Source organism: Ramularia collo-cygni, assembly GCF_900074925.1.
Source record: "Ramularia collo-cygni strain URUG2 genome assembly, contig: RCC_scaffold09, whole genome shotgun sequence".
Taxonomy (NCBI): domain Eukaryota; kingdom Fungi; phylum Ascomycota; class Dothideomycetes; order Mycosphaerellales; family Mycosphaerellaceae; genus Ramularia; species Ramularia collo-cygni.
In genome coordinates this window covers 1,267,745-1,291,277 of record NW_019716263.1, presented here as the reverse complement: position 1 = coordinate 1,291,277, position 23,533 = coordinate 1,267,745, and the positions used below count along the sequence as shown (strand labels likewise).

Below are 23,533 nucleotides of genomic sequence, written 5' to 3'. Positions count from 1 at the left end.
GTTTCGCATGTGACAGCGGCTTGGCAGCCCTCCGCCTGGCCCTGGAAGATGCTCGAAACACTGCTGATTCAGACGTGTAGGTCCGTCAGGGGTAACAAAGGTTCATGGTAGGCACCAGGAGATATACCCCTTTCCTTGCCATTGCACTTCCATATGATTGCTACGGGCCCTGGAGGAAACAACACCGGATCTCGTCCAGCTCTGGGGTCTTGTAGTATCCGCTGTGAGAGACAGCATTGTGATGTCTCACATATCTCTCATGTCTCACACCTCGACTAAGGGACGACAAGGACATCATCGCCTGACGATCAAACTCCATCATGCAATGGTTGGTGAGCAGCTCATCATGATCAAAGGCTGACTGTTGAATATCAAGTCACTACGGAAGAAGCAAAACTAGGCTCTATCTTAACTAAACCGACGACCAGTCTGGTTCACCACCACGGCATCACCGAAGTTCGTCCTCAGCTTTTCGTGTGCTGAACCTACATCTATATGATCAAGCGAGTATTGCGCGTAGCCTCCTATACGTAGATAGACAAAGATCGCTCTCYACACATCTCTCTCTCTTTCAAGTCTGCCTCAACGCTCGCGCGGGATTACCCCTGATTCCTGCTGCAGTGCTGACCTAGCATACAGCCATGAGATCAATCGCTTGTATTCGAGTCACTGTCCTTGGTCGTAACTCTATGGCTGATAAGGAAATCTCTTCACAAGGACAAAGATGAATAAGTCGACCGGGAGACTGCACCCTGAACGCCCCGCATGGCCATACGAGAGAGAGGCTGTAGCGCCCTTCAATTCAATGGCAGCGCTTCTACATAGTGCGCGCAGTCAAAGCTTCCTTCTACGGCATCACACCACTGTATGGAGGAAAGAAAATATTGGTGGAGACCGATGTTCTGGTGAGGTGGATTTACGCACGGGACAGGCCGGCGCTAGTCGACGCCAAGTCTCGGTGAATGACGGCTTAATGCCGGCAATATCTATCGCCGAAGCTCTTACATCCGCCTCCTCTTCCATCCTAACATCGAAGTTCGTTATGCGCATACGAATGGCGAACTGAAACGCGTTCCACAAGCGAGTCAATTTGGAGCAGTGACATATCACGTTATTCTCACGCTCTCGATCAGCCGTCCCGCGCCCTCGGTGCAGACTTTTCCACTACGCCGTCTTGTACTGGAAACCATCCTTCAACATGGAAACACCTCGGATAGAAGCCTTTCTATTCGACATGGACGGTCTGTTACTAAACACAGAGGATCTCATCACCACCTGCATCAACGTCATCCTCCGCAACCACGGCAAACAGGACTTACCCTGGTCTGTAAAGGCACGGATGCAAGGTCGCACGGCAGAGGAGAGCAACCACATTCTTTTGAATTGGGCACAGCTTCCTATCGATAAAGATGAGTTCAAGGCACAAATAAACGCGCTCCATGGACGCATATTTCCGACTTCAGAACCCTTACCAGGAGTGCCCGCGTTACTACAGAAGCTAGATTCACTCCCCAGCAAAAGCTTGGCATTAGCGACCAGTTCGTCACAAGCCAAATTCATGTTGAAGACTGCGGGCTGTAAKGCCCTGTTCAGTTGCTTTCCCAACGACTGTCGGGTTATGGGTGATGACCCAAGAGTTGAAAACCACAAACCGGCACCTGACATTTACATTTGTGCACTTCGTTGTGTCAATGACAAACGAGCAAGAGAGAATATCAATCCCGACATTCGTGCGGAGCAGTGCTTGGTCTTCGAGGACTCCATCCAAGGAGTAGATGCGGGAAGGCGTGCTGGAATGCAAGTTGTGTGGTGTCCGCACCAAGGACTATTACATGAGCTTCTTCAAGGCGGTACCGAAAATGACGAAGTTCGAGCGGACTTGCGAAGAGTCTTTAGCTTGGGATCTGATGCACAGCTACGCGGCCTCGAGGTTTCGCAGTTGGCAAGCCGTGTTCATGAATCAACTCATGGTTGGGTCCGGTTGCTGACCACTTTGGAAGACTTTCCGTATGTGCAGTACGGTCTGGAAGGATGAGTACTTTAGAATCTGAACAAATCGAGGACTGTCCCAGGCGGACGCATCGTTGATAGCCCGGTCGAATGAGATACCACGGATCTCATCGGCCTTGGTAAGGATTCAGTGAAAGTGCTCGATCTGGCTTGGAATCTCTACTTGCTACTGAGCTGATAAAGATATTTCGACTCGTTTACCAGTCTCTCGACACCTAAAAGCTCAAGCGTTGGCATGGTTCTCAGCTAGTGCACCGGAAATGAGCATGGAAGGACATCGGCMCATCCTCTAGGCAGTTCACTCTGATACGCCAAAAGTCCATACGACATAGGACGAGATGGAAACATTCTCGGTCACCGTTTGGCAGGAAGGCGTTCAATGGCGGCGAGCAGGGAGTCAGAAAGAGTCGACGCCGTTGATTGGTCCTCCGGAGAGAAGTGGAGCACGCCAAGCTCAGGTGAATCCGACCTCAGTCGAGCATCAAGACTCTTCAGACAATTCCTCGCGCCCATTATATTGCGAGCCCACACGTCTCTAAGCATGAAACTATGGAAGTCTTTCGGCACTCATCGAAACTGATCAGGCCGCCTCGTCCGCGAAGTTCGGCTGCTATATTCCATGGATCTTCTCATTTACGCGCCGACCCCACAGGGCGCCAATGAGCGTTGCGGGCATCATGCATGATTTGGCGAGAATAGCACTCCTGCGGCGCAGCAGTATACAAGGTCATTGGCAGACGCCCCACCAGTGAAACGATGGGCGGGGAGCATGCGATTGTTTATCATTGTTTGGACTTGCACTTCTTGCTCCTTCCGCTGCTGCCGAATTACACCGTCTCACTCGTTGGAACTTCGCCTCTTCAATGTCAACAGACTTTCTCTTCTGCCACAGACTGGTTCTGCTTCTACTTCTCGCGTCATGGTCGATACCCGTACTCTCGCAAAGAGCGTGTTACTGGCCTGATGGGTCTCCAACTGTCTCGACCAATAATACCTTCATTGCCTGCAACGCCGAAGGTGTCAGCCACTGCTGCAATGAAGGCGAAGCCTGTTTGAGCAATGGGCTATGTTTTGGTGCGGATGCTGGCCTGGTATGCGGGACCTGGCTGCGGCGAATACCGAGTGCCAACATAGCTAACATGGATGYTTATTCAGATGTATCGTGGCGCATGCACGGATAAAACCTGGGGGGAAGACACCGCCGCGTGTCCGTTATTCTGTACAAGTACGTCACGGTTGATTGAAATATGGCGCCTTACTCACACTCGACAGAATCGCCAACATGGGCCAATGTTTACATGTGTCCAAATGTCGGCACCTGGTGTGGCGACGGCGAGATGTGTGTACAGGGCGATGGATCTAACGATACCGTAGCAGAGCTGCACAACTGGAGCAAAGGGACAATCTTACACCTCGCGAATATGTCCACTACGGCTAGCCCAAATTCAACAACATCAGGCACTGCTGCAACATCTTCCAGCTGTCTGGCTGGCGTGTGCCTATCTACGGTCAAGTGTCTTCCCATATCCGTTCCAATCGGCGTGGGCGCGGGAGTCGGGTTCCCTCTTATACTCTGTGTGATCGCACTTGGAGTCATGCTGAAGCGAGAGAAGAGGAAGCGTGGAGTCGTGCTTTCGCAACATGAGAGCAAGGAAAGCGATTTGAGGCTGGATCCCATGACATACCAGGACTCTCACAGGGACACGAGCTTCAAATGGAATCAAGATGAGTATGCGTCGGAGAGACACATGCTGGGAGGGCATCAAGTTCATGAACTTGGTACTCAAGTGTATGRGCTATCTCCATCAGGGCGAGCGAAGTAATGCAAATGATAATTCAAGGAAAGATGTGGCATAGCTCCACAAACACACCCATTTCAATCACGAATGCAACACCGGCGCCGAAGATTTCTTACTTCACACGCCTTCATCGACCTTGCCCCGCATTCATCTATGCAATCTGGGTCTATAAGAGCATGAGATAGCTCTCGGGTATTCTTGTTAAGAATCAAAGACTCGAAAGAACAGAGCTGCGACTTGTCAAAGTTGTCCGCAGTATACTGGCTCTGCCATCTTCCGGAATACGTCAACAATGATACTAAAAAAGAGCTTATATACCCAACGACAGGCCACACGGATCAACTCCCAGAAACTATGCAATGGAGAGCGATTTCTATTCGAGTACTGGCGTTGTGAAGTGGATATGATCCAAGGTAAAGCAAGATTCTATGCGATCCTCGCGAGATCAGGCCACCGATTTGGTAAAGAGCAAGCTTGTCCTCCCACATTTCCAGCCATCGTCTAGCATTGTCTCTGTGCCAGCAATCCTTGATGTCGTTCTCTACACGTCTTCGCGTTTGCGAACTCCCGGACCACCTCTTCTATGCCCGATGCCCTTGCCCTTGCCCTTGCCCTTGCCCGACTCAACCACACCTATCGTGCTCCTATGAAAGTCCGACTTTCCTTTGCAAAGGATGGATAATAACATCGAGTCTTCCTTTCCAGACGTATCGACTTCCGGCCGATTGGCAACCGGATTCAATGGCGGCCGGATTGAGAGACAATCGGGTGTGATCGTGGCCGGGTTCAGATCGTAAGCCCGTGGTTAAAAGGCACCTGTGCCAGAGAGACATCTCGCAATCATCCATTTGACCAACCAGATTCGGAGCCTGTTGACATGATGAAAAGTTCTGGGCTTCTTGGGCGATGTGTCAATCCTTGGATTTCGGAAAGGAAGATGATCGTCGAGGGCAGTGTTCGTGTTGCGATGGACAGCCAGACGACCTGAAGCCTGGGGTTGGATATCCTCTGTTCATCTCGAAGGCTTTAATCGTAAAGTGCAATAGGATCCGGGGAGATATCACAGGCGCGAATCGTTTTCACAACAACCAGAGTTTGATCCATGGCGCCTGAGCAAGACTTTCCGATGATTATGGATGGGTGCATGTCGTRGTCCAGAGGGCCGATGATGGATTGGCTCATGTCAGAACATATAGAGCGGCGTAGGCCAGTACAACGATGGGAATGAGTGGCAGCATCGTTGCGGCGTCGACAGCGGGATCGACAGAAGGGTGTTACTTATATTTCCCTGGCTTTAAGCTTTTCCAAAGATGTCGTTGAGATGAGTGTGCGAACAGTCACCCAAGTCCCCAGGGATACCCTCGGAGAATCCTTGTCGTATTCAAGTCCAAGTCCCACAATCACGACCAGGCAAGGCGAAAGATAGATAGATTCTTGGACAAGATCTTGCAAATGTCCCAAGCGGGGGCCTCGCAGCGTTTTAATAAACACATGCCATCTCGCAAGGGCACGCGGGAAAAGGATGGTCCAGAGAGATCGGTCATCTGCCCTTCCAATCCCGGATCGGGACTGCAGGGCAAGCCACGTCAACGACACTTAGCCCAAGCCCGTCCAAGAGCCATGCGCTTTCTCGGCATCCAACAATGCAAGGCGGGTCGACTAATGCACCGCCGAAAGGTCGTCATCATGCGGAACCTCCGCTTCTTCCATGAATCACAACGTCCGCGGACCAGGCATCACAACCGCCGTGCGAAGAAGTAAGTACATGCAAATCGGGTCCAAAGAACGTGCATGTGCGCCTCGGAGGTTTAGCGCGAGGTACAGCACCGCAAGTACCTACTTTACTCATGCGGGCACATGATGTCCGCGGCGTGATGGACGACAAGCGAGGAAAGAACTTGTCCATGATGACCGCCGTTGCAAACATCTGGATTCTGCAGACGCGTCGGTGATCTCCTTCCAAAATTGAAACATTTCTTCAATGCAGATCGATGCTCGACGTTCCGGGCGCCTGGGATCGATGTGGGGCTCTGCGCTTTCCCACCCTTGCACTTGCTTGCTCTGCCATCCGACTTATCCGACGGATGCCGTGTAGAAAACTAGCAGCGGACCATGCGGATGTCAACTTGAACGGAAAGGATTGAGATCCGTTCGTCTGAGGTACGTACCTCTGCTGGATTCGTGAGCAAAGGCGCAATTGCTCTCTGCAGCGTCCTCTTCGCCTCATCGCATCGTCGGCTTGTTTGCAGAGCGTCGGATGTTGGGGAGCAAAAACTGCCGTTCATTTCACCACTAGTCATGGCCGTACGATGCACATCAAACCAGGATCTGTGACCCTGGGAAATGCCATTGTTTCATCGCGGTCTAGCCATCCGGAGATTTTGCGCACGGCGATTCTGCCATGCTCTCTTCATGAGTCTTCGTTGAACGCTTTTGCAAGCCGTCCAGAGCTATAGGTTTTATCAAGTCAACTGTTACAAACCTCCGGACCTCCGCAATCCACCTTCATATTAGACGAATATTCTTAACAATTCAGAACACCACTACTACGCCCTCRAATCACGCTCTAAGTAGCTCAAAATCATCGCAATAGTTAATAGATTAAAGCTGCCTATCCTTACGAAGGTGTTACGACGTCTAGAGGACACCGACCTAAGTAACATAGCTATTGCGGACTAAGTTAAAATAAGCCGGATAACTGTCTACCGCATACGCATTTCTATAGACTTATTCGGCTAACCCTACCCTCCGCGTAGATGCGCCCTTAGTCTACGGCCTATATTATCGGACTACTACGTTCGAATAATGCTAGACTAGCTCTCTAAATAGCTAACCGCCTACCTAGACGAGATGTAGTAGTTCCTATAGGATAAATATAGCGTTTAGGCTTCTGTACCTACTATCTATAGGGCTATATATAACGTAGGCTAGTTACGTAAGGTAGCGAAGAAACGACTACGTAAACAAAGCGAATTCCTTCGTGCGTACTAGCGTAGCAAACGTAATGCATAGCTAACTAACCGCATCTGCTATATTAACGAGAGTGCATAGAACGAACGCTACGGTTAGCGTAAGTACGGTTAGAGCGAGAAGGGCGTTAACTACGTAGACTAATAACTATAGGAYAGAAGTAAACGATAGAGTATCTTACTAGTAATAATACCGGACGGCTACCTACTAGGAACGTTAATCTACTAAGGCAGTATTACTAGAGACATCCTATATAAATAGCTAGAGGATACGGTTGTTCCTTAGTTATCTGCTAGATAGTTGCTAGTCCTTAATAATGCATCTACACACTACGATATTCGCATTAAACGCCTCTATTTAGATAATAGCATTTAAATTAAGTACCTACCTCCTTACTTACCGGACTACAACCCTATCGAACAGTCCTTCTTAGTTCTAAAAGCGTTTGTTCGTCGCTATATTAAAGAGGCGGAGGGATTCGAGAGCTACCCTTACTTCCTTATATAGGCAATAAACGAGTGTTATATAGATCCGGACGTTATAGAGCGCTAGTTCTATTATAGTGGATTTCGAGCAATTAATTAAGTTAAGTCGATTGCCGCTATTAGAGCCCTCTCCTTATTAATTGCCCTTATTTATCCTTATCGTTAGAGTTAGGCTATTTGGTTAATAATTAGATAAATGTTTATTTTCGTGTTTTTTTTATGCATGTATACTACCGTCGAGCTATCGCATCCCTTACCGTCTTAAAAGCCTATATATATAGCTAGAAACGACCGTGCGCTACGTCTTAGTAATGCTCTAAGAGACGTATAGATACTAGATAGCTAATCGTCTGAAATGCGAGCCTTCTAAGATAAAGCCGAGTCCTCTAAAGTTCCCCGTAAAATACTAAGAAAACGCTAAGGATACTATTCGGACCCTAAAATCCTCGCATCTACTATACGCACTATACGATTGCGCACAAACCGTACGCTCTAAATTCACCGCATAAATATACAAAATTCGAGCGCATCGAGAGCTTTAATTTAAGCTATCGTTAACCGAATTTGGTCGTGTAGTTGTAACATAGTAAATAATAGACTATATTACTCTAGAGGTCTAGCTTTATAGCTTCCCCGAGTCTCTATATAGGCTTTAGATAACATTTATTTTGCCTACCTATTTAGAATAATACTATTATACAACACATGCTATACAACATAAAACGGATCTTATAATAACTCGATGCGCTAAAGAAGCTCGAAGAAAAATCATATAAATCGGACCGCTACGTAAAAAGCTACCGCCTGTTAAAATCTACGCTCCTAGCATTACTACCCGAAGGATTATTCGACTTCTGCTACGCACGTATAGAACCTCTTAAATATTGCCGCTAGCCTTCCTTAAAGCCGTTCTTAATCCACTATTCACGTGTTACATCTATTAACGCCTCGAGGCTAAGGTCCTTCTATATAAAGAAGTCCTGTATCTTATATAGGTTATCTTAGCGGTTGTGTTTCGTCTAGTAGTCCTATAGTAATATAAAGTAGATGCAGTTGTTAAGCTAGTTAAGTGGATTAAGTAAGGGCTCTCGAACTTGACTTAATAGTAGCTCTACAATAATAGGCCGTATAGGCCGTAGAGGTAAGTTCTCTTTATCGCTATCTACTAATTTACTACYAAGGTAGAAGTTCTGTATATAACTACTACCGTTCTACTGCTGCTTACGCCGGTTTAGACTAACCGTTTCGACAGCGCCCTTCCTTAATATTACATAAGTAGCTAAGCGGTAAGCAACACTAGCTAGTAGCTCGAATTTATCTATAAATTTGACCTTTAGATTAGGCCTATCTAGCTTCTTATTAGCTATGCTGTTTTTAATTAATTTAGCCTAGTTAAGAGCCGCTTAAGGGAACAGTTCGCAATGTTCGCTAATATTCGCTACATCCCTTAGCTACTAATACGTATAGCTATAGTTCTAACACCTCTCTTAATTGCATGTCTATTAGTCGTGTATGCGATGCTTAAGGTCGCTATTGCTCTTAAGTGTAGTACGCTTAATCCGTACGTTCGCTGTTTAAGTGTTCGTAACCGTTCGTCGCTATAAACTCTACGTACCTAGTAGGGCTGTTTAGCCTAATATAGCATTAACTGTTATAGCCTAGAACTCGTAGGATATATGTATCTATAGGTCCTTATATCTACAGTTACGCTAAACACGTAGTTGCTATAGGGCTATCCTATAGGTTATATCGTCTAATAGATCCTAGGTTATCTAGTTAATCCTCGAGAGCTTGCTATAGGCCGCATAGATTATAGGAAAGAAACTAACGTCCTTAACGTAACGAGGAACCTCCATCGCTTAATTATTATTATATCGTATCTTATACTACTCTCTAAAGTTGTCTTATTAAGAGCCGTCTATAGAGGACTTCTTAGGGTAGGTAATTAACTCGATACGCTCCTTGTTATACGTAACCGTCTAATAGGTGCTGTACGTAAACGGCCTGTTCTTTCTAGCTTTATCCTTATTCTTATTATTATTAACATTAACTCTACGTTGCTTACGTAACCGCTACGTACTTAGTAGTAGCCGTTCTTCTTCTTCCTTATCCTCTATATCCTTATCTATACGAAGGAAAAGCTCCTTATCCTTATCCGCGACATCTACCTCTTAATTTGGCCTCTTACTAACATTAATACCTCTAGTTCCGGCTCTATTACGCGAACGGCGCTTCCTTAGACGCTGCTCTATCGCTACTACCGCGCGCTTCTTCGACGATTGCGACTTCTTTATAGAGCTAGCTTTTCCCTTAGACGGTCTAGCCTTCGGTATGGCGACAGCGATAGCAGCAGCAGCAGCCTCTTAAGCCCTTTTAGATAGTCGCGCTCTACGTGGCGTGTTACCGCGAGAGGTACGCGCTAGAGCGGTTAGAGCCGCCGGCGGCGCACTACACACTTGATTTTCGGCCATTTCGACAATATCGTCCTTTTTGATCACTACTAGGAAAAAAAACACGGTAATTGGGTGATGTTGTGGTAAGAACATTGGTTGTAGGCCAAATTTTGGTGTGTGGCAATGTTTGGCTAACGATAAAGCCTTAGGAACCCCACATGTAACAGTTCACTTGATAAAGAGTGTAGTGTATAATCATCAAGACATCACTCATGTACAATGTTTCCTCTCAATGTATCCTTCTCAACCCCTCCACCATACCCCTGACCTCTTCGACGTCCACCTCCAATGCCTCACAGATCGCCTTCTGCACCTCCTCACCGCAGTCAAGAAACCTCTCAATCAACTCTCCATCCACAAACCGACTGGGCCCCTCCTCACCCATATCCCTCACCTGCGTCTTGACACCGCGGAATTTCGCAAATGGGACGTATCCTGGACTCTTCACCATCTCGGCCATTTTACTCTGCATCCGCATGAGTAGATCTTGCTTTCCAGCGGCGATTACGCCGAAAAGATATATACTACCCTCCACTGTAGCGAGAAAGGCCTTGGGAATGACAGCGGCACCAGGAGTTGGTGAAACGGTGATGGGACRAATACGATTGACCATTTCCCCGAGAAGCATCTCGCTCGTGACACGTAGTCTGCGCCGGTCGTCCGCGGAGAAACCTTTGACATCGTGCTCCAAGACGACCAGGTTGCCCTCGGCATCGGACTCGAGGTAGGTGTTGTCGCCTACGTTGGCGACAGCTGTTCCCCAGACTGTATCGAAGTGGCGGGCAACTTCAGTCAGCGTGTCGGATTGGCCGGCGCTACCAAGCTTGTGCTCCACAAGCGAAAGGGACTTCATCAAATCGGTGACGGCGATGATGTTGTCTGTTACGCAGACGTCGATGGGTGCTGTGGCGGTGCGATATGCTGCTTTCTTCACCATCATAGGCGTCGACGGAGTCTCGTACTCGAAAGCATATACAACAACCTAAGGAGAGTGATTAGCGTGTGTTGCAATAGTAGTGCACATGGGCTACCCACGGTCTTGACCAAAGCGGCCACGATCCGGCCATTGCAACCGGCCAGACATCTACAGGCTCCCTTGACTGCAATCTCGGTGACGAGCTTCAGTCTTCGATCTTCCGTCACCTCAAGCACCATGATTCTCCCCCTCGCGCTATCTGCGTCTTGGTCATCCAAGAAAGCAGTCCCAAGCACGAAGCGCTCCGCCTCGTCCCCAGTTCCGTCATCAAGCTTACACCGAATGACAGTCTCGATCAGCTCATCCTCGTTCAGATCATAAGTGTCCAGCTCCTTGAAAGCAATCTCATCAACAAGCTTGAAGAAGCTCGAGACTTCTTCTTGGCCAGCTCGTAGCTCTCGCTTGATGCAGCCGAGGCCAAAAGCTTTGAGATCAGCAGAGTATGCAATACGTCGTACAGTCTGGTGCAGGAAGAGATTTTGAACATGTGTGGTACGTTCCTCGTCCACAATTGCGATCTTTAGCTCATCGCCAGACGCGATTGCGATGGCATTGTTGTACGGCTCAAAGGAGTCGAATGCAGTAATGCAGGTGGCCTTCTCGGCTGTCACTGCGCTATATACCACCCTACCTTCAGCGCCATATATCAGTGATGGGTGTTCGCAGGTGGCGAAGACGTTCTGCAGACTTCCATCCCCGCGGGGAAGAATAGCGAAGTTGGCCTGCTGTGTGCCCAGAATGATGCTTTTCCGCGCGGTGAAGGGTTGTTGAAGAGACTCGATGCCGTATGTCACCACATTGCCGTCAGCCAGTCCGACAAACAATGTTGGCGGGTGATCTTGCAGAATTCTCGCAACAGTAAGCGATCTTGGAACTGCAAGAATGTCTTCCTGCGCAACCTGCTCGGTCGCTGTTGGTTGTAGCGTCTGCAAGTCGAGGACCGACACTTTGCTGTCCTTCCAGAAACCTACGACACACGCGTCTGGCAAGGCTTCGGAGAGTGCGATACAGGAAACCTGTTCGTCACTTCCAAAATCTCGCTGTGAGTGTAGTCTTACTGCCGAGCCGGATACGTCCAAGACCACCAGAGAAGCTCCCTGTAAAGAGAGGAGGATCTTATCCGCACTTGACGAGACAGCTGTTATTGAAGTGCCGCCAGCTGGTTGCCATTGACCTGTGACCATGCTGCCTTCAGAATCTGCGAGCAACACGGCGCTGGCGGTAACCTGAACTGCTCCACCGTCCGAGGTGTTGCCTGCATGTAGCGTAGCATCAGTAAGGTCGAATCCTCGGTATTGATCCGTCTCCTCCGCATCACCCTCTGGCGTGAAAACAAAGATGCGTGTATGTGACACGAAGCTGACGATCAGCGTGTCGACCACTTCCACAGCCGGGCTGCTCCTCAAAGCAAATACTGCAGACACCGGAGCACCCAAGCTTCCCAAGTCGGCTTTGTCTTCTAAACCAACCCCGGAGCGAATAGATCTCAAACTGCCATCTTGAAAAGCGCCGGATCCTGTTACGATTCTTGCCTGTCCGGAGGAGAATTCATTCACGGGCGCGTCGGAACTTCGGTTGCCCATGTCCATTACCGTGAAGTCCAAGATCGGTGCTACGTTGGAGAACGTTTGCAGTACCTCGACGTTCTTCTCGGATATCTGCACGACTTGGCTGTCGCCTGCATGGCTACCCACGAAGATCCGACCTTCGTCCAAATACACCAGTGTGCTGGCTCGACTCGTCACGCCAAGTTGATCGATCTGATGACCGTCGTACTCGCCATTTGCTTTCGTCTGAATCATTAACAAGTACAGCTTCCCATACTCATCTGCAAGAGCGTAACGTTGATCGTCGACTTGACACCACGCCACAAATACTGTTGCTTCGTCCAATGGCTCAGTGTTTGTGATTCGAGGCCCCCACTCGTCAACATAGCTCACAGATGTATCTCCCACTACCAGCAGACCGTAAATGGGCGGTGGTAAAGGTATTAGGAACGAGGCTCCCAGTTCTATTGAATCCTCGACCTCTCGAACCTTCTCCAGCTCTGCAGTCGAAGGTTCCTCGGCCGGGCGCAAACTTCGTCCATATTCCAGCTCCCGGAATTTGATCCGAGGTTTGTTCTGGCTGTCCTCATGGAGTACTGCGAACTCCGGGTTTACCTGCTTTGTGCCTGCCTGTCGCTTGTGTACGAAGCAACTACTCCTGACGAAAAGCTCTGGTATCCGCACGGGAATAGGGTCCGCGAGCTCGCCAATCTCACTATCTGCAGCCTTCCTCTTGCCTTTCCCTGCATGTGCAATGGGAAGGACGTTGACGACGCCTTCGTAGCACTCCAATGCCATGAAACGACATGTTGGGTCTATGTGCACTCGATCGCCCGTCTGACTGTCTCTCGCCGTCTTTTCGGCTATGTCGACAAAGCTCTTCTCGGTCTTGAGCGACTTTGTGTCGGGGTCCCAGCTGAGAGTGAAGTAGTGGTAACGATCTGTGCCGATAAACAAGTGATCTGTGGGTGATGTTGCCGGACGGATTTTGTGTAGTAGCGTCGCCTTGCCATAGAGTGCTTTGCTGTGTTTAAGCAGTAACGTAGGGTCATCGTTGGAAGCCGGACTCCAGATCTCGATTCTATTGGCTTTGGCAACGATCAAATCTTCGGCATCTGGCGAGAGGAAGCACAACTTGATGGCATGACGGACGCTGGAAGCTTGGTGGATGGGGGCGAGATATGCCATGGTTGTGTGTCGAGAGGATCATGGAGCTCAGTGATGAGGTAGTGGYGGATGTACGATGCGAGGCATGGTACGGAGTTACCGTAGGTAGGCACGTCAATGCTTCGGAAGCTAGCCGAGAGCTATGTGAATGATGACTGCCCCTCGTTTCAAATTCCAATCAATAATCTTTTTCTTCTCAACAACAACAACAACACCAACATGGCTCCCACCAAGGAGGACGACGATCCCGTCACGGCCGAATATGACGTCTACATCACGCCTGCCATCGCCGACCAGATCCTACTGCTGCAATATCCCAATCGTCCTCGAAATCGTCCATATTCGGCAAACTACGGCGCAGTGCCCACGGACATGCGCATCAAGCCGCACTCGGGCTACATGGAGGTCGACGTCGCGCTCAACACGCAGCAGAACTTCAACAAATACATGGGACTGAAGTGGGGCGATGCCACACGCGCCAGCCATGAGCTGCACAACGCGACGGGCACGTTTGGTCCTGCTGCGGGTCTGGCCGGCGCAAAACCTCGATCAATGGCGCGCGGGACCAATCTCAAGGACAAGAGTGATCGCGAGCTGGACTTTGAGAATGATCTCACTCATTTCCCAGACGCCGAGCGCGAGAACAAGGTGCATGCCGTACAGACTCTGGGAGGGCAAATCTTGCGCCACGATGGACCTACAGAAGAAGGGAAGCCATTCTACTTTGTTGGCGCTTTCAAGGATGATCAGCTGCATCTAACCCGTGTTGCCGGCACCGTGCAGATGCGTCCGCACTTCCACCATCTCGATGCGGAAGAACAGCGTGCTCGCATCACCGCATCTCGCGCTCAGCAAGACGCCGCCGGTCCGGAGCCCGAGGGCATCGCACGCACCGTGCGACAAAAGGTGTTGCAAACCGAGGACAAGAACACCGTTGAATGGAAGCTGAAGGAGTCGCTGCGGAAGGCCAAGGAAGAGAAGTGGATCGAAATGGACTACGTTGATGAAGACGAAAGTCAAGCCTTCGACGCATTTGAAACCCGGTTGAAAATCCAGGACGTCTCGGCAGTACCGCACTTGAAGAGCGAAATGGACAACGACGCCTTCCTGGACGCAGTCGGATCAAGCCGACATGAAAGTCCCACAAGGAGACGAAAACGGCAGCCGAAGCGACGAGACACCATCGATTTGGACGAGGAGGACGCTGAGGCCGAGGCTGCCGAGGCCATCGCGGAACGAGACTGAAAGAGAATACCTCCAGGAACCCCAACAAGCTTTGTCCGTTGTCTTGCAATATCACTCCAGCTGCGAAACCAAGAAAGCGCGACTCGAGCAGATTCGTCGAAGCGCAGGCTGTGACAATGAGGGTGCCGCCATTCATTCGCAAGAGGCTTGAACGCTATAAGACGTGGCATATCAAGGTAAAGGCACTGGCCACATGTCAGTGCTCGCGCCGCGCGCTCTGAATGACCGGCGTGGAGGAGTCGCTCATTTGCAGAGCTCGTCAACGCCAGCCGTCTGAAGGCAACATAGGCACCTGCCGCTGCGTACTCTGGCATGGTTTCTGAAACCCCGACCAAATCCATCTGCCCGTCGTCATAAGAATCCGATCCACTGCGCTGGCTTGCAGATCATGGGCATCGTTAATGGGATCCCAGCCATAATGATGTTTGTCTCCGATCTCGACATGCGGCGCACGCTCAACATCGGCCCTCGAGGCGTGAGCTCACGCAATTGCGGCAGAGAATGTGCGGTTCCACATTTCCCGGCGTCCGTTTCGACGTCTCCGGACCTCGTGCAAGGAACCGCGTTCATCCATTTCTGTAGCATCTAGGTAGGTCACTCTGGAGTCCATTGCTACTCGCGTGGTACTTCTGCTCTATTCTATTCCGACACTGTCTCTTCCCATCACCCTTCTCTCCTTTCCAATGACCTTTCCCCCTAACCTATAGTCACCATGACAGACCCACATACAGGAAGTAGATGGATACTCGGGGACAAGCTCGATGAAGTTTACCCGCATCTTGGTTCCATCAAAAATCCAAGTACACGCTCTTCCTAAATGGTCAGCTCTTTCCTAAGAATGATAAGTGCCCCTGGACGGCTCTCCCAGCTCTTAAGGGGAGATTTGGATAAAAGACCGGAGAGGACCTTTTGAACACATCCAAAAGACTTGGAGTTTGGTGGAGACGTGAATTGTGAAGGGTGGATTTGCTGACTTGTCGTTTGTAGTTGGTGAATGGGACGCAGGAGGTTTTGATGCTTGTGGAGGACAGTATGCTTCTATAGGAGTATGGATAACAAATGGAAGAAGATACTTCACAGGAAGACTGCATACGGGATATCCGGAAGCGAACGATGTGTATCTCCATGGAAGGAGCCGATAATGGGCACGAAAACTCGTTGAGAACGTACGGGAAATTGACATCACATGCTCTTGGGGACAATTCAACAAATTAGTGGAATTTTTAGGTGTTAGACTCTAGACCGAAAAGCCGATCATAGAGCATCGGCCTCGCTCTTTTCTCAATGCAAGTCCGTACTCATTTTCCTCAGGTCGTCGTCACTGATTGGGTTGACAAAACCTCCCTCGCCCTCAACGGAGCTCGTTTCCGCATCAGACTCTCCAGACTCGACCACTCGAGGGTCTAGATATCTTTCTACAGTCCCATTCGTGGAAGGTCCGATGACCGTCCTGCGATTCTCCCTTCTAGACGCGAGGTCATCTTCTATCTCATTTTCTGAGCTGATGGCTTCATCGATGGCGGCGTCGCCCCTCGCCCCACCTCTCATCAAATCACTAGGCCTTCTGTGCCGGGCAGTCTCCGCACTTCCAACCCTGTGTTTTTGGGTGTGCTTGCTGGCCGCGTCTTCGTTTCCAATGCTCCAGCGCAAAGTGCTGAGCGCGAACGCAGCCTCCGCATCTTCTCTAAAGCTGCGTTTCGTGCGTTCTGAAAGATCGCTCCCAGTGGTGTCATCAGTGTCATCGCTTCCTCGGCGGAACTCCTGCACCGCAGGACTGCGGTTACGCTGGAACTCACGCTCCGCTTGAGTTGGAGAACCGCCACTCTGACCCGAAGTGCTACCATACTTCTCTCTCCTCATACGCATTCTCTCCCAGTCACCTCCAAATTGCACCACAGAGGCCTGCTTGCCGTGGAGCATGAATCGCGGTTTGTCTCGCGTCAACCCAACCTCCTCTTCGCGCTCTTCTGCCTGTGCTCCGCCCGCGGATCGAACAGTGCTCTCGCTTTCCTTGTTCCGACGATGTTTGTGCGCAGAGCTATTGTGGGAATGCTCGCGCAGGGTCTTTTGAAGACTTCGTCGAACGCCCTTGTGTTTATTGTCGGGAGATGGGCCGGCTCCCAGCCCCAGTGCGGATGGGGCTTCAGAATCAATTTTCATAGTCGCTCGAGCCAGAAGTTCAAGTTCTCTTTCGTCGAAGCTGCYATTAGTTTCCTCGGAGAGACCGTTCGATCTTGTCCTTTGCGCCTGGTTGACGCTCGAGGTCGACGAGGAGCGTGCTAGAGTTGTGCCATTGGACGTGGTCGATAAGAATGTGCTCGTTATTGAAGGGCGGTGTTGGTCCTGGGCAGTTGTATCGAGGCTGAGCGGCGGGAGGAGCCATCCCTCCTCTCGTGATGGGCTATTGGTTTCAGGCGGTGTGCGGAAGACGTCACCACTCATGAAGCTGTCGGAAGAAGCCATTGATGGTCTTCCAACCGTGACTGGGCTCTGGGGCGGACTCCTGGTAGCAGGCGCTCTCGATGAACTCAGTCTAGACAGCATCTTCGGCTTCTCCCTTTCATTCGCTTTTTCCTTCTTCGCAGCCTCATATTCGGCCTGCTGATCTGAGGTGAGTTTCTCCAACTCGCTAGCACTCAGACCGTCCAAGCGGACGTCCATGGCGAGTATATCGCGATGACACTTCATGCGCCAGATTTCCCTCCTCGCCCAATTGATGCTGGTGTCCTTTTTTGCAGCCGCCAGGATCACATCCTCACGCGTCTTCTGCATGATGGGCGCCAACAACAAGAGATGCCGTGCATTTCGAAGCGACATTTCCAACCGTCTGTTAGCGTCTGTAACATCAACCTCAATCTCTCCTATCTTCTGCACCATGATCTGCCGGCGCGCAGCCATGACCTGTCGCTGCAGCTGTGGGCTCAACCCTCTGTTGCGTAGATTGACTTCGCCCAGGGCGTTTTCAATCGATCGAGCCGAGCTGGTTGACTCGAGTCTTCGCACCTCTTTCGCACGCTGATCCTCTTCATTGCCTCCTACCATGCCCCTGATTCTAACGCCAGCCGCACGAAACGCGGCTGCGTAGTTGATTAGGCCAAGCCAATCGTTGAGCTCATTCTCGTTGTCGGCCAGCAGGACCTCCTCGATCCCACCAGGCCTAACGAAGGTAAATGCGTGCTTGTGGCGGGTATACGTTGAATCCACCAGCGCAACGGCATCGTCGGTCTTGATAAGTGCATCGTACTTGAACTCGGAAATAGGCGGCTTGAACACTACCGGCGTTCGAGCATGTCCAGGACGCTGATGGCTCATGAATTGGACCACGAGACCTTTCGCCCAGTGCGGGTTCTTGAAGAGATACAACTGGGATCCGGTGAGAATTGCGCCCCATTCTTGCCATGGGCTTCGCGTCTTCTTTCTCTTCGCAGATTTTCTCCATAGTGTGCCCACCTTGGTAATCTTCAGGTCTACAATGCCTTGCTGAGATTCTGCCGAATTTGCAATGCCGCTGACAAATTGGTTCTCATACGCAGCTGGCCTCGACCTCGCTGAGATGATCTGGAGAATTCCAGTATGCGTGAACGCTCGCTGAAGGTACTGCGGGTCAAGATTACCTTGACTGCCACGGTAGTCGTACGGATCGTCCATCATGATACTCTCCTTTAGAGCCGGGCGCAGTGTATCTAGCTTCTGTTCCACCAACAGATTGTAGGGATCGACCGGTCCCGAGGGCTTCTTCGCGACAGCATCGCTACCTGGTATTGCACTCTTCAATTTCCCGGCCGCCTTCTTCGCTTGGAAAGGAAGGACCCGTTCTCCGTTGATGTCCACATCTTCGTCGTAATGAACGAACGGCGTGTAGCAGATGTTGTCGTAGAAGCACGCCAGAATCTCAGAATCGAGCCCCTGACCGGAAGTGTTTTTCACGTAGTCACTCTTCTGCATCTTACGCTTGTTGTTCTTGTTGAAAGCATCGGTGTGCAGCATCATGATCGAAAAAGCAACAATGTATGCGGTATCCGTGTTGGTGAATATGCCAGGATTGCACTCGTGATATCTGTCCGCAAAGGCCTGAATAACGCGGTCCACTTGCTGTGTCTCCTTGGGCAGCTCAGCTTCCAGCAGAAACTTTCTCAGAGACATGTCGATTGGTTCGCCGAAAAAAGGGAACCGCCGAGTATAGCTTCGTAATACAGCCTGTGCGAAGGGATCCGCGGACTTGGAAAGAATTCCAGCGATGACGCTTCTGGATACTGCTGACTCCAGACGTTCAAGGTATCTTCCTGGCGTATCTCCTTCCTCTCGCTCAGGTATGACGAGAGCTTCTCGGCTGATTGCAAACGAATTGGCATGGCTTCTCCTTCCCGGCGATCCATGGCGCGGTGAGTAGGGTTCAGATCCCTGACGGAATCGGGAGAGACTGAGCAATCCGCCAAAACTGGATCTCCCAGTCGTCGAGGTAGATGTCCTGGGCGGCGGCGTCTCTGACCCATCCTGCACACTGCGAGCAAACGAGCTGGTTGTGGAAGATCTATTTCTCAGCCCTAGTCGCATTGGAGGCAGCTGCAGCGGTGACGAGCTGGCCGATGTGGCCGATGCTCTGGAACTGTCCCGAGCGAGGCCTACGCCCGGGTCGGCGAAGGTCAAAGCTCCTTTGGGAAGTGCCGGATGAGCTGCCTGACGATACTTATACTTGGCCGGGCTGGCAGCGTCAGTGTGCCGTCTCTGAAGAGAATTGCTGCCAGGCCTTTGATCCGGGATGGGAGTGCGATCAATGTCAGGCGAACACGACTGTGTGGAAGCGCGTGGAGTATGCGGCCCTTGATGAATCCCTTCACGCTGCTGTGCTTCATCAGGAGGTGCAAGTGTGACCGGTAGAGGAAATAGTGAAGCGCGATTCTTCTTTCGTCGTGGTAATCTGAAAAAGGTAGTATGCGTCGAGACGGTATGTGTGGTGGTGGTGGTTGAGCCGTATATAGGTCCATCGCCTGAACTGGCATTGCTCCCGTCCGATCGGGACGACTCCGAGTTGCGGGAGGGATCCGCAAATTGGGGGAGGGGAAGAGCGAGGGCGGAGCTTTCCTCGTCGCCATAGGAGGGAGGTGCCGACCCCGGGTTGAGGTTGCTGGCGGAGTTGCCGAGGTGCATCGCGGAAAGTCGATGCAAGTCTTCCAAACCACTGTTCTTCCCTCTCCGCCACTTCAACGACGAGCTCTTCCCGGCCATTCGCTTCTCGTCGGTGGATCTACGTGGAGTCATGCGTCCTTGGGAAGCAGCCCTCTTGAAGATTGACGGCCGGACTTTCCGCCCAACCTCGCCATCCTCCTGATCCACAAGCTGCACAATAWTGTTATCAGCACCACGGTCGTCAGTGGTTGGGGCCGTTTTCACAATGGTCGGCAAAGTGCCGTCGACGTTCGGAGCGAGGGCGGGCATTGGTGGCCGTTGCTGTTCCAAACGTTGTCTATCCGCGTCCATCTTTGCTCGCGTGCCCAGGTGAGATTCCGAGAAGTTGCGAAACTTCATCAAGCTGAACCGCTTCGACGCCGTGGTCGACTCGTGGTTGCGATCGGAGTGTTGGTCAGCACCGGGTTCGGCAATATCTCCCCTCAAGACCTCATGACTGAGACGAGACTGGGCGGGACGGGGTGCCAAGAATGCATCGTAGGAGGATTTGGGCCGTTTCGACGATTTCGAGGTGCTGGGCCGTTTCGTCGCCGGGGTTGCTGCAACTATTGGAGCGTCGCCGTTACGCGGGGACTTGAGGTCGACGGCGCTGCGCTGACGTCGGACGAGAGGCATGCTCGCTGCGGACGCGGCGAACAAGGCATTGGACGGTGTGGGGTGGGATCCACAGGATACGGTCCTAGGAAGAGGTTCGGTAGCTCGGTGCTGAGTGTTTCGGGGTTCGAAGTCGAGATTCGAGGAGGCCCTTGTGGTGAACGTACCTCCAGCTCGGCTCACGCCGGCCGCTAGCGTCGTAAACAAGGCTTGGACAGACCAGGATTGACGATGAACAGCAGGGCAGAAGGGCAGAGCTTCAAGAGGCCTGCGCTCGTTGTGCCTTGATTTTGAAATGGCCGCGTAACAGCGAGACTGCTTGAAATCGGTGATCTGAACGCGACAAACAGCTGTCGTTATTCACGTCCTATCAACTGAATATGCCCATCAAATGTGAAGCTGGAGGTGTTGAGGTACTGTACCTAGCTGAATTCCCTGCGCCACGCCCGAGCGGCTGGTAGAGGTCTAAAACAGGCAACTACGATCGGTAGCGTTATCAAACTTATCACACATTGTCGACATTGCCATTTCCAGCTTCATCACGACAGCTGCGTGTCCGCGCATAACATGAAGACCAGGACGGCGCTTGCACTGTTTTGCGCGCTGGTCGCCGCGGTGCCTTCGCACTCCACCGCGCCCTACCCACTGCATCATCCGGAGCCAATTTCTCTTGCGCCGCCCAGCTTCTCCGATCGCGTTTTACAAACTCTCGTCGGTTTCAGCAAATCAATTGGTGGTGGCCGTAATCGAAACGCACAATCAAGGAACGTGGAGCCACCTGCATCTCACACCTGGGCAAAATATGGCGGCGATCTTGTTCTACGATTCAATGTCAGCGCCGCTTCGGAGCTGAGAAGCCTCGCGGAAGCAGCAGATACTCTCCTYCTAGACGTGTGGCAGTTCTCCCATAACTACGTCGACATTCGCCTGAGCCAGGATGACGTCCCGTTACTTCTTGGTTTACTACCAAAATCTCTCCAACATCTACCTCTGCTACGGGAGCACGAGCTGGCTAAGGCTATCCATGAGAACTACGAAAGACATCATCAGCGAGCCTCATCCCCCCATTTCACCACGAACAGACCGCTTTTTGGTCCGAATGTTGAGCAAACAACTTCTGGCGCTGAAATCAACATCTTCTTCGCCGATTACCAGCCCTTCACCGTCATCGAGCCGTGGCTACGTCTGCTTGCCTCACTTTTCACCACTCATGTCAGACACATCAATATTGGGCTTTCCTCTGAAGGCCGTCCGATACCTGCTTTACGTGTCGGTGTTCACCCCACGGACTCGACTGATCCAGACCGTCCAAAACGCAAGACTATCCTCGTTATGGGAAGTCTCCACGCTCGAGAATGGATCAGCACTACCACCGTGAACTACGTCGCTTATTCTTTGATTACTGGATACGGCAAAATACCCAGCATCACCAAGCTCCTCCACGACTTTGACTTCGTCTTCATTCCCACTCTCAATCCGGACGGCTATGTGTACACATGGGAGACTGATCGCCTGTGGCGTAAGAATAGACAGCAAACTGGCATCCGCTTCTGCCAGGGTATTGATCTTGACCGTGCATTCGGCGTACAATGGGCAGCATCGGATAATCCTTGCAGTGAAAGTTATAGCGGTGAAGCGCCGTTTGAAGCCGTGGAAGCCACAGCGCTCGCGTCATGGGCCAAGAACGAGACCGAGAAGAACAATGTCGAGTTTGTTGGATTCCTWGATCTCCACTCTTACTCTCAGAGTATCATGTATCCCTACAGCTATAGCTGCGATGCATCACCCCCGGGATTGGAAAACTTGGAGGAACTTGCTACCGGCCTGAGTAAGGCCATTCGCAACACACATGGGCACAACTATGAAGTTATGCAAGCCTGTGAGGGTAACCTTGCCGCTAACGGGGAAGTCCTTCCGAGCGTGGAGTCAACGGGTGGCTCAGCGCTGGATTACTTTTACACTGCCATGTCCACACGATATGCCTACCAGATCAAACTTCGCGATCGAGGAACGTATGGGTTTCTGTTGCCCAAGGAGAACATAATCCCTACCGGCAAGGAGATCTTGAATGCAGTGCTATATTTCGGTGAATTCTTGAGCGACTTGCGTTCCGCCGGGATAGAGAATGGTGAGGAAGATGGGAAGAATGTGAATGTTGAGGGTGAGGGTGAGATACAGATGTCGAAGGAAGTGGAGGATGACATGGAGCCGTGGGTGGTAATTGAGGATGTGGGAGAGGGAGAGAGTTGGAAGGTTGACCTCAGGCGGCGGCGGAAACGGTAGATAAGCTGCTCTTAATGCTAATGATACTACTATGTTGATGTCTCAACAATCTACCATCGCCACATTCACGTACCTCCTCGAAGATGATCTCGAGCCGATCAACGGACATCCCCTCCTAGGAGGAAGCGGGACTGGGGAACGTTCACCCCACCAAAGATGCCGCCGCCATGGGTGCTCATCGCAGTCGTAAGAGCTGCCAACCGCTCTTGATTCCGCTGTAGAGCCATCTGAAGCTCCTCCTGTTTTCTTTCCAAACTCTCCATTTTGACCTTCAAGTTCACTAGAACAACATCATCCCCCGGTTTGGATTCAGACTCTGGCTCTACAGCCAAACCAGCTTTACAACCATGCTTCCCTTTCCCTAGACAATATCCACAAGCGGGACTCCGTCCATCAGCATAAATTCTACAATCTTGTTTATAACCCGGGCGACTGCACCAATGGCATTCGGAAATGGCGGGAATGCCTGCGGTTGTTAATCCAAGGCTAGCAACCAACAGCCTAGGTGAATGTACAGTACATACCCTCATCCGTCTCCATGATTCGTCCTGCATGGTTACCTCTTATCAGAACTTGACGGCCACTTTTCCTAATGACGGCTTCATTGGATTGCGCTTTGGCTAGAGCCGTATTCCAAATTTCATCACTGATGTACCACCAGGCTCTGTCATTGGTGGTAGCTGGCTTGCGGAATTGACGTAGTTCCTCGGGAGGTCGAGGCGTGATCTCGCCAGCTTCAATTATTCTGTCAGTGGACGTCTTCTCGGCCTTGTGTCTAGCCATTGTAGCTTGTGTGACGCGCGAAATGGAGAGCAGT

The 23,533-nt window shown here is 51.1% G+C and overlaps 6 protein-coding genes; 4 read left to right on the top strand and 2 right to left on the bottom strand.

Moving 5' to 3' along the window:
* Window positions 1-1,198: 1,198 nt before the first annotated feature.
* On the top strand, window positions 1,199-2,035 carry RCC_06607 (related to HAD superfamily hydrolase; the record flags this gene model as incomplete). The annotated part of the gene is made up of 1 exon (XM_023771870.1): window positions 1,199-2,035. One exon carries the CDS (start codon window positions 1,199-1,201, stop codon window positions 2,033-2,035), a length of 837 nt encoding a protein of 278 aa, XP_023627638.1.
* An 838-nt stretch (window positions 2,036-2,873) lies between these two features.
* RCC_06606 (uncharacterized protein) lies at window positions 2,874-3,833 on the top strand (the record flags this gene model as incomplete). XM_023771869.1 has 3 exons in its annotated part: window positions 2,874-3,101; window positions 3,166-3,235; window positions 3,283-3,833. 3 exons carry the CDS (start codon window positions 2,874-2,876, stop codon window positions 3,831-3,833), a joined length of 849 nt encoding a protein of 282 aa, XP_023627637.1.
* A 6,113-nt stretch (window positions 3,834-9,946) lies between these two features.
* On the bottom strand, window positions 9,947-13,428 carry RCC_06605 (related to UV-damaged DNA binding protein; the record flags this gene model as incomplete). XM_023771868.1 has 2 exons in its annotated part: window positions 9,947-10,699; window positions 10,753-13,428. 2 exons carry the CDS (start codon window positions 13,426-13,428, stop codon window positions 9,947-9,949), a joined length of 3,429 nt encoding a protein of 1,142 aa, XP_023627636.1.
* A 198-nt stretch (window positions 13,429-13,626) lies between these two features.
* RCC_06604 (uncharacterized protein) lies at window positions 13,627-14,652 on the top strand (the record flags this gene model as incomplete). The annotated part of the gene is made up of 1 exon (XM_023771867.1): window positions 13,627-14,652. One exon carries the CDS (start codon window positions 13,627-13,629, stop codon window positions 14,650-14,652), a length of 1,026 nt encoding a protein of 341 aa, XP_023627635.1.
* Window positions 14,653-15,933: 1,281 nt separating this feature from the next.
* RCC_06603 (uncharacterized protein) lies at window positions 15,934-20,454 on the bottom strand (the record flags this gene model as incomplete). The annotated part of the gene is made up of 1 exon (XM_023771866.1): window positions 15,934-20,454. The coding sequence occupies one exon, from the start codon at window positions 20,452-20,454 to the stop codon at window positions 15,934-15,936; it is 4,521 nt and encodes a 1,506-aa protein (XP_023627634.1).
* A 546-nt stretch (window positions 20,455-21,000) lies between these two features.
* Window positions 21,001-22,716, top strand: RCC_06602 (related to Putative metallocarboxypeptidase ECM14; the record flags this gene model as incomplete). The annotated part of the gene is made up of 1 exon (XM_023771865.1): window positions 21,001-22,716. The coding sequence occupies one exon, from the start codon at window positions 21,001-21,003 to the stop codon at window positions 22,714-22,716; it is 1,716 nt and encodes a 571-aa protein (XP_023627633.1).
* Window positions 22,717-23,533: the final 817 nt, after the last annotated feature.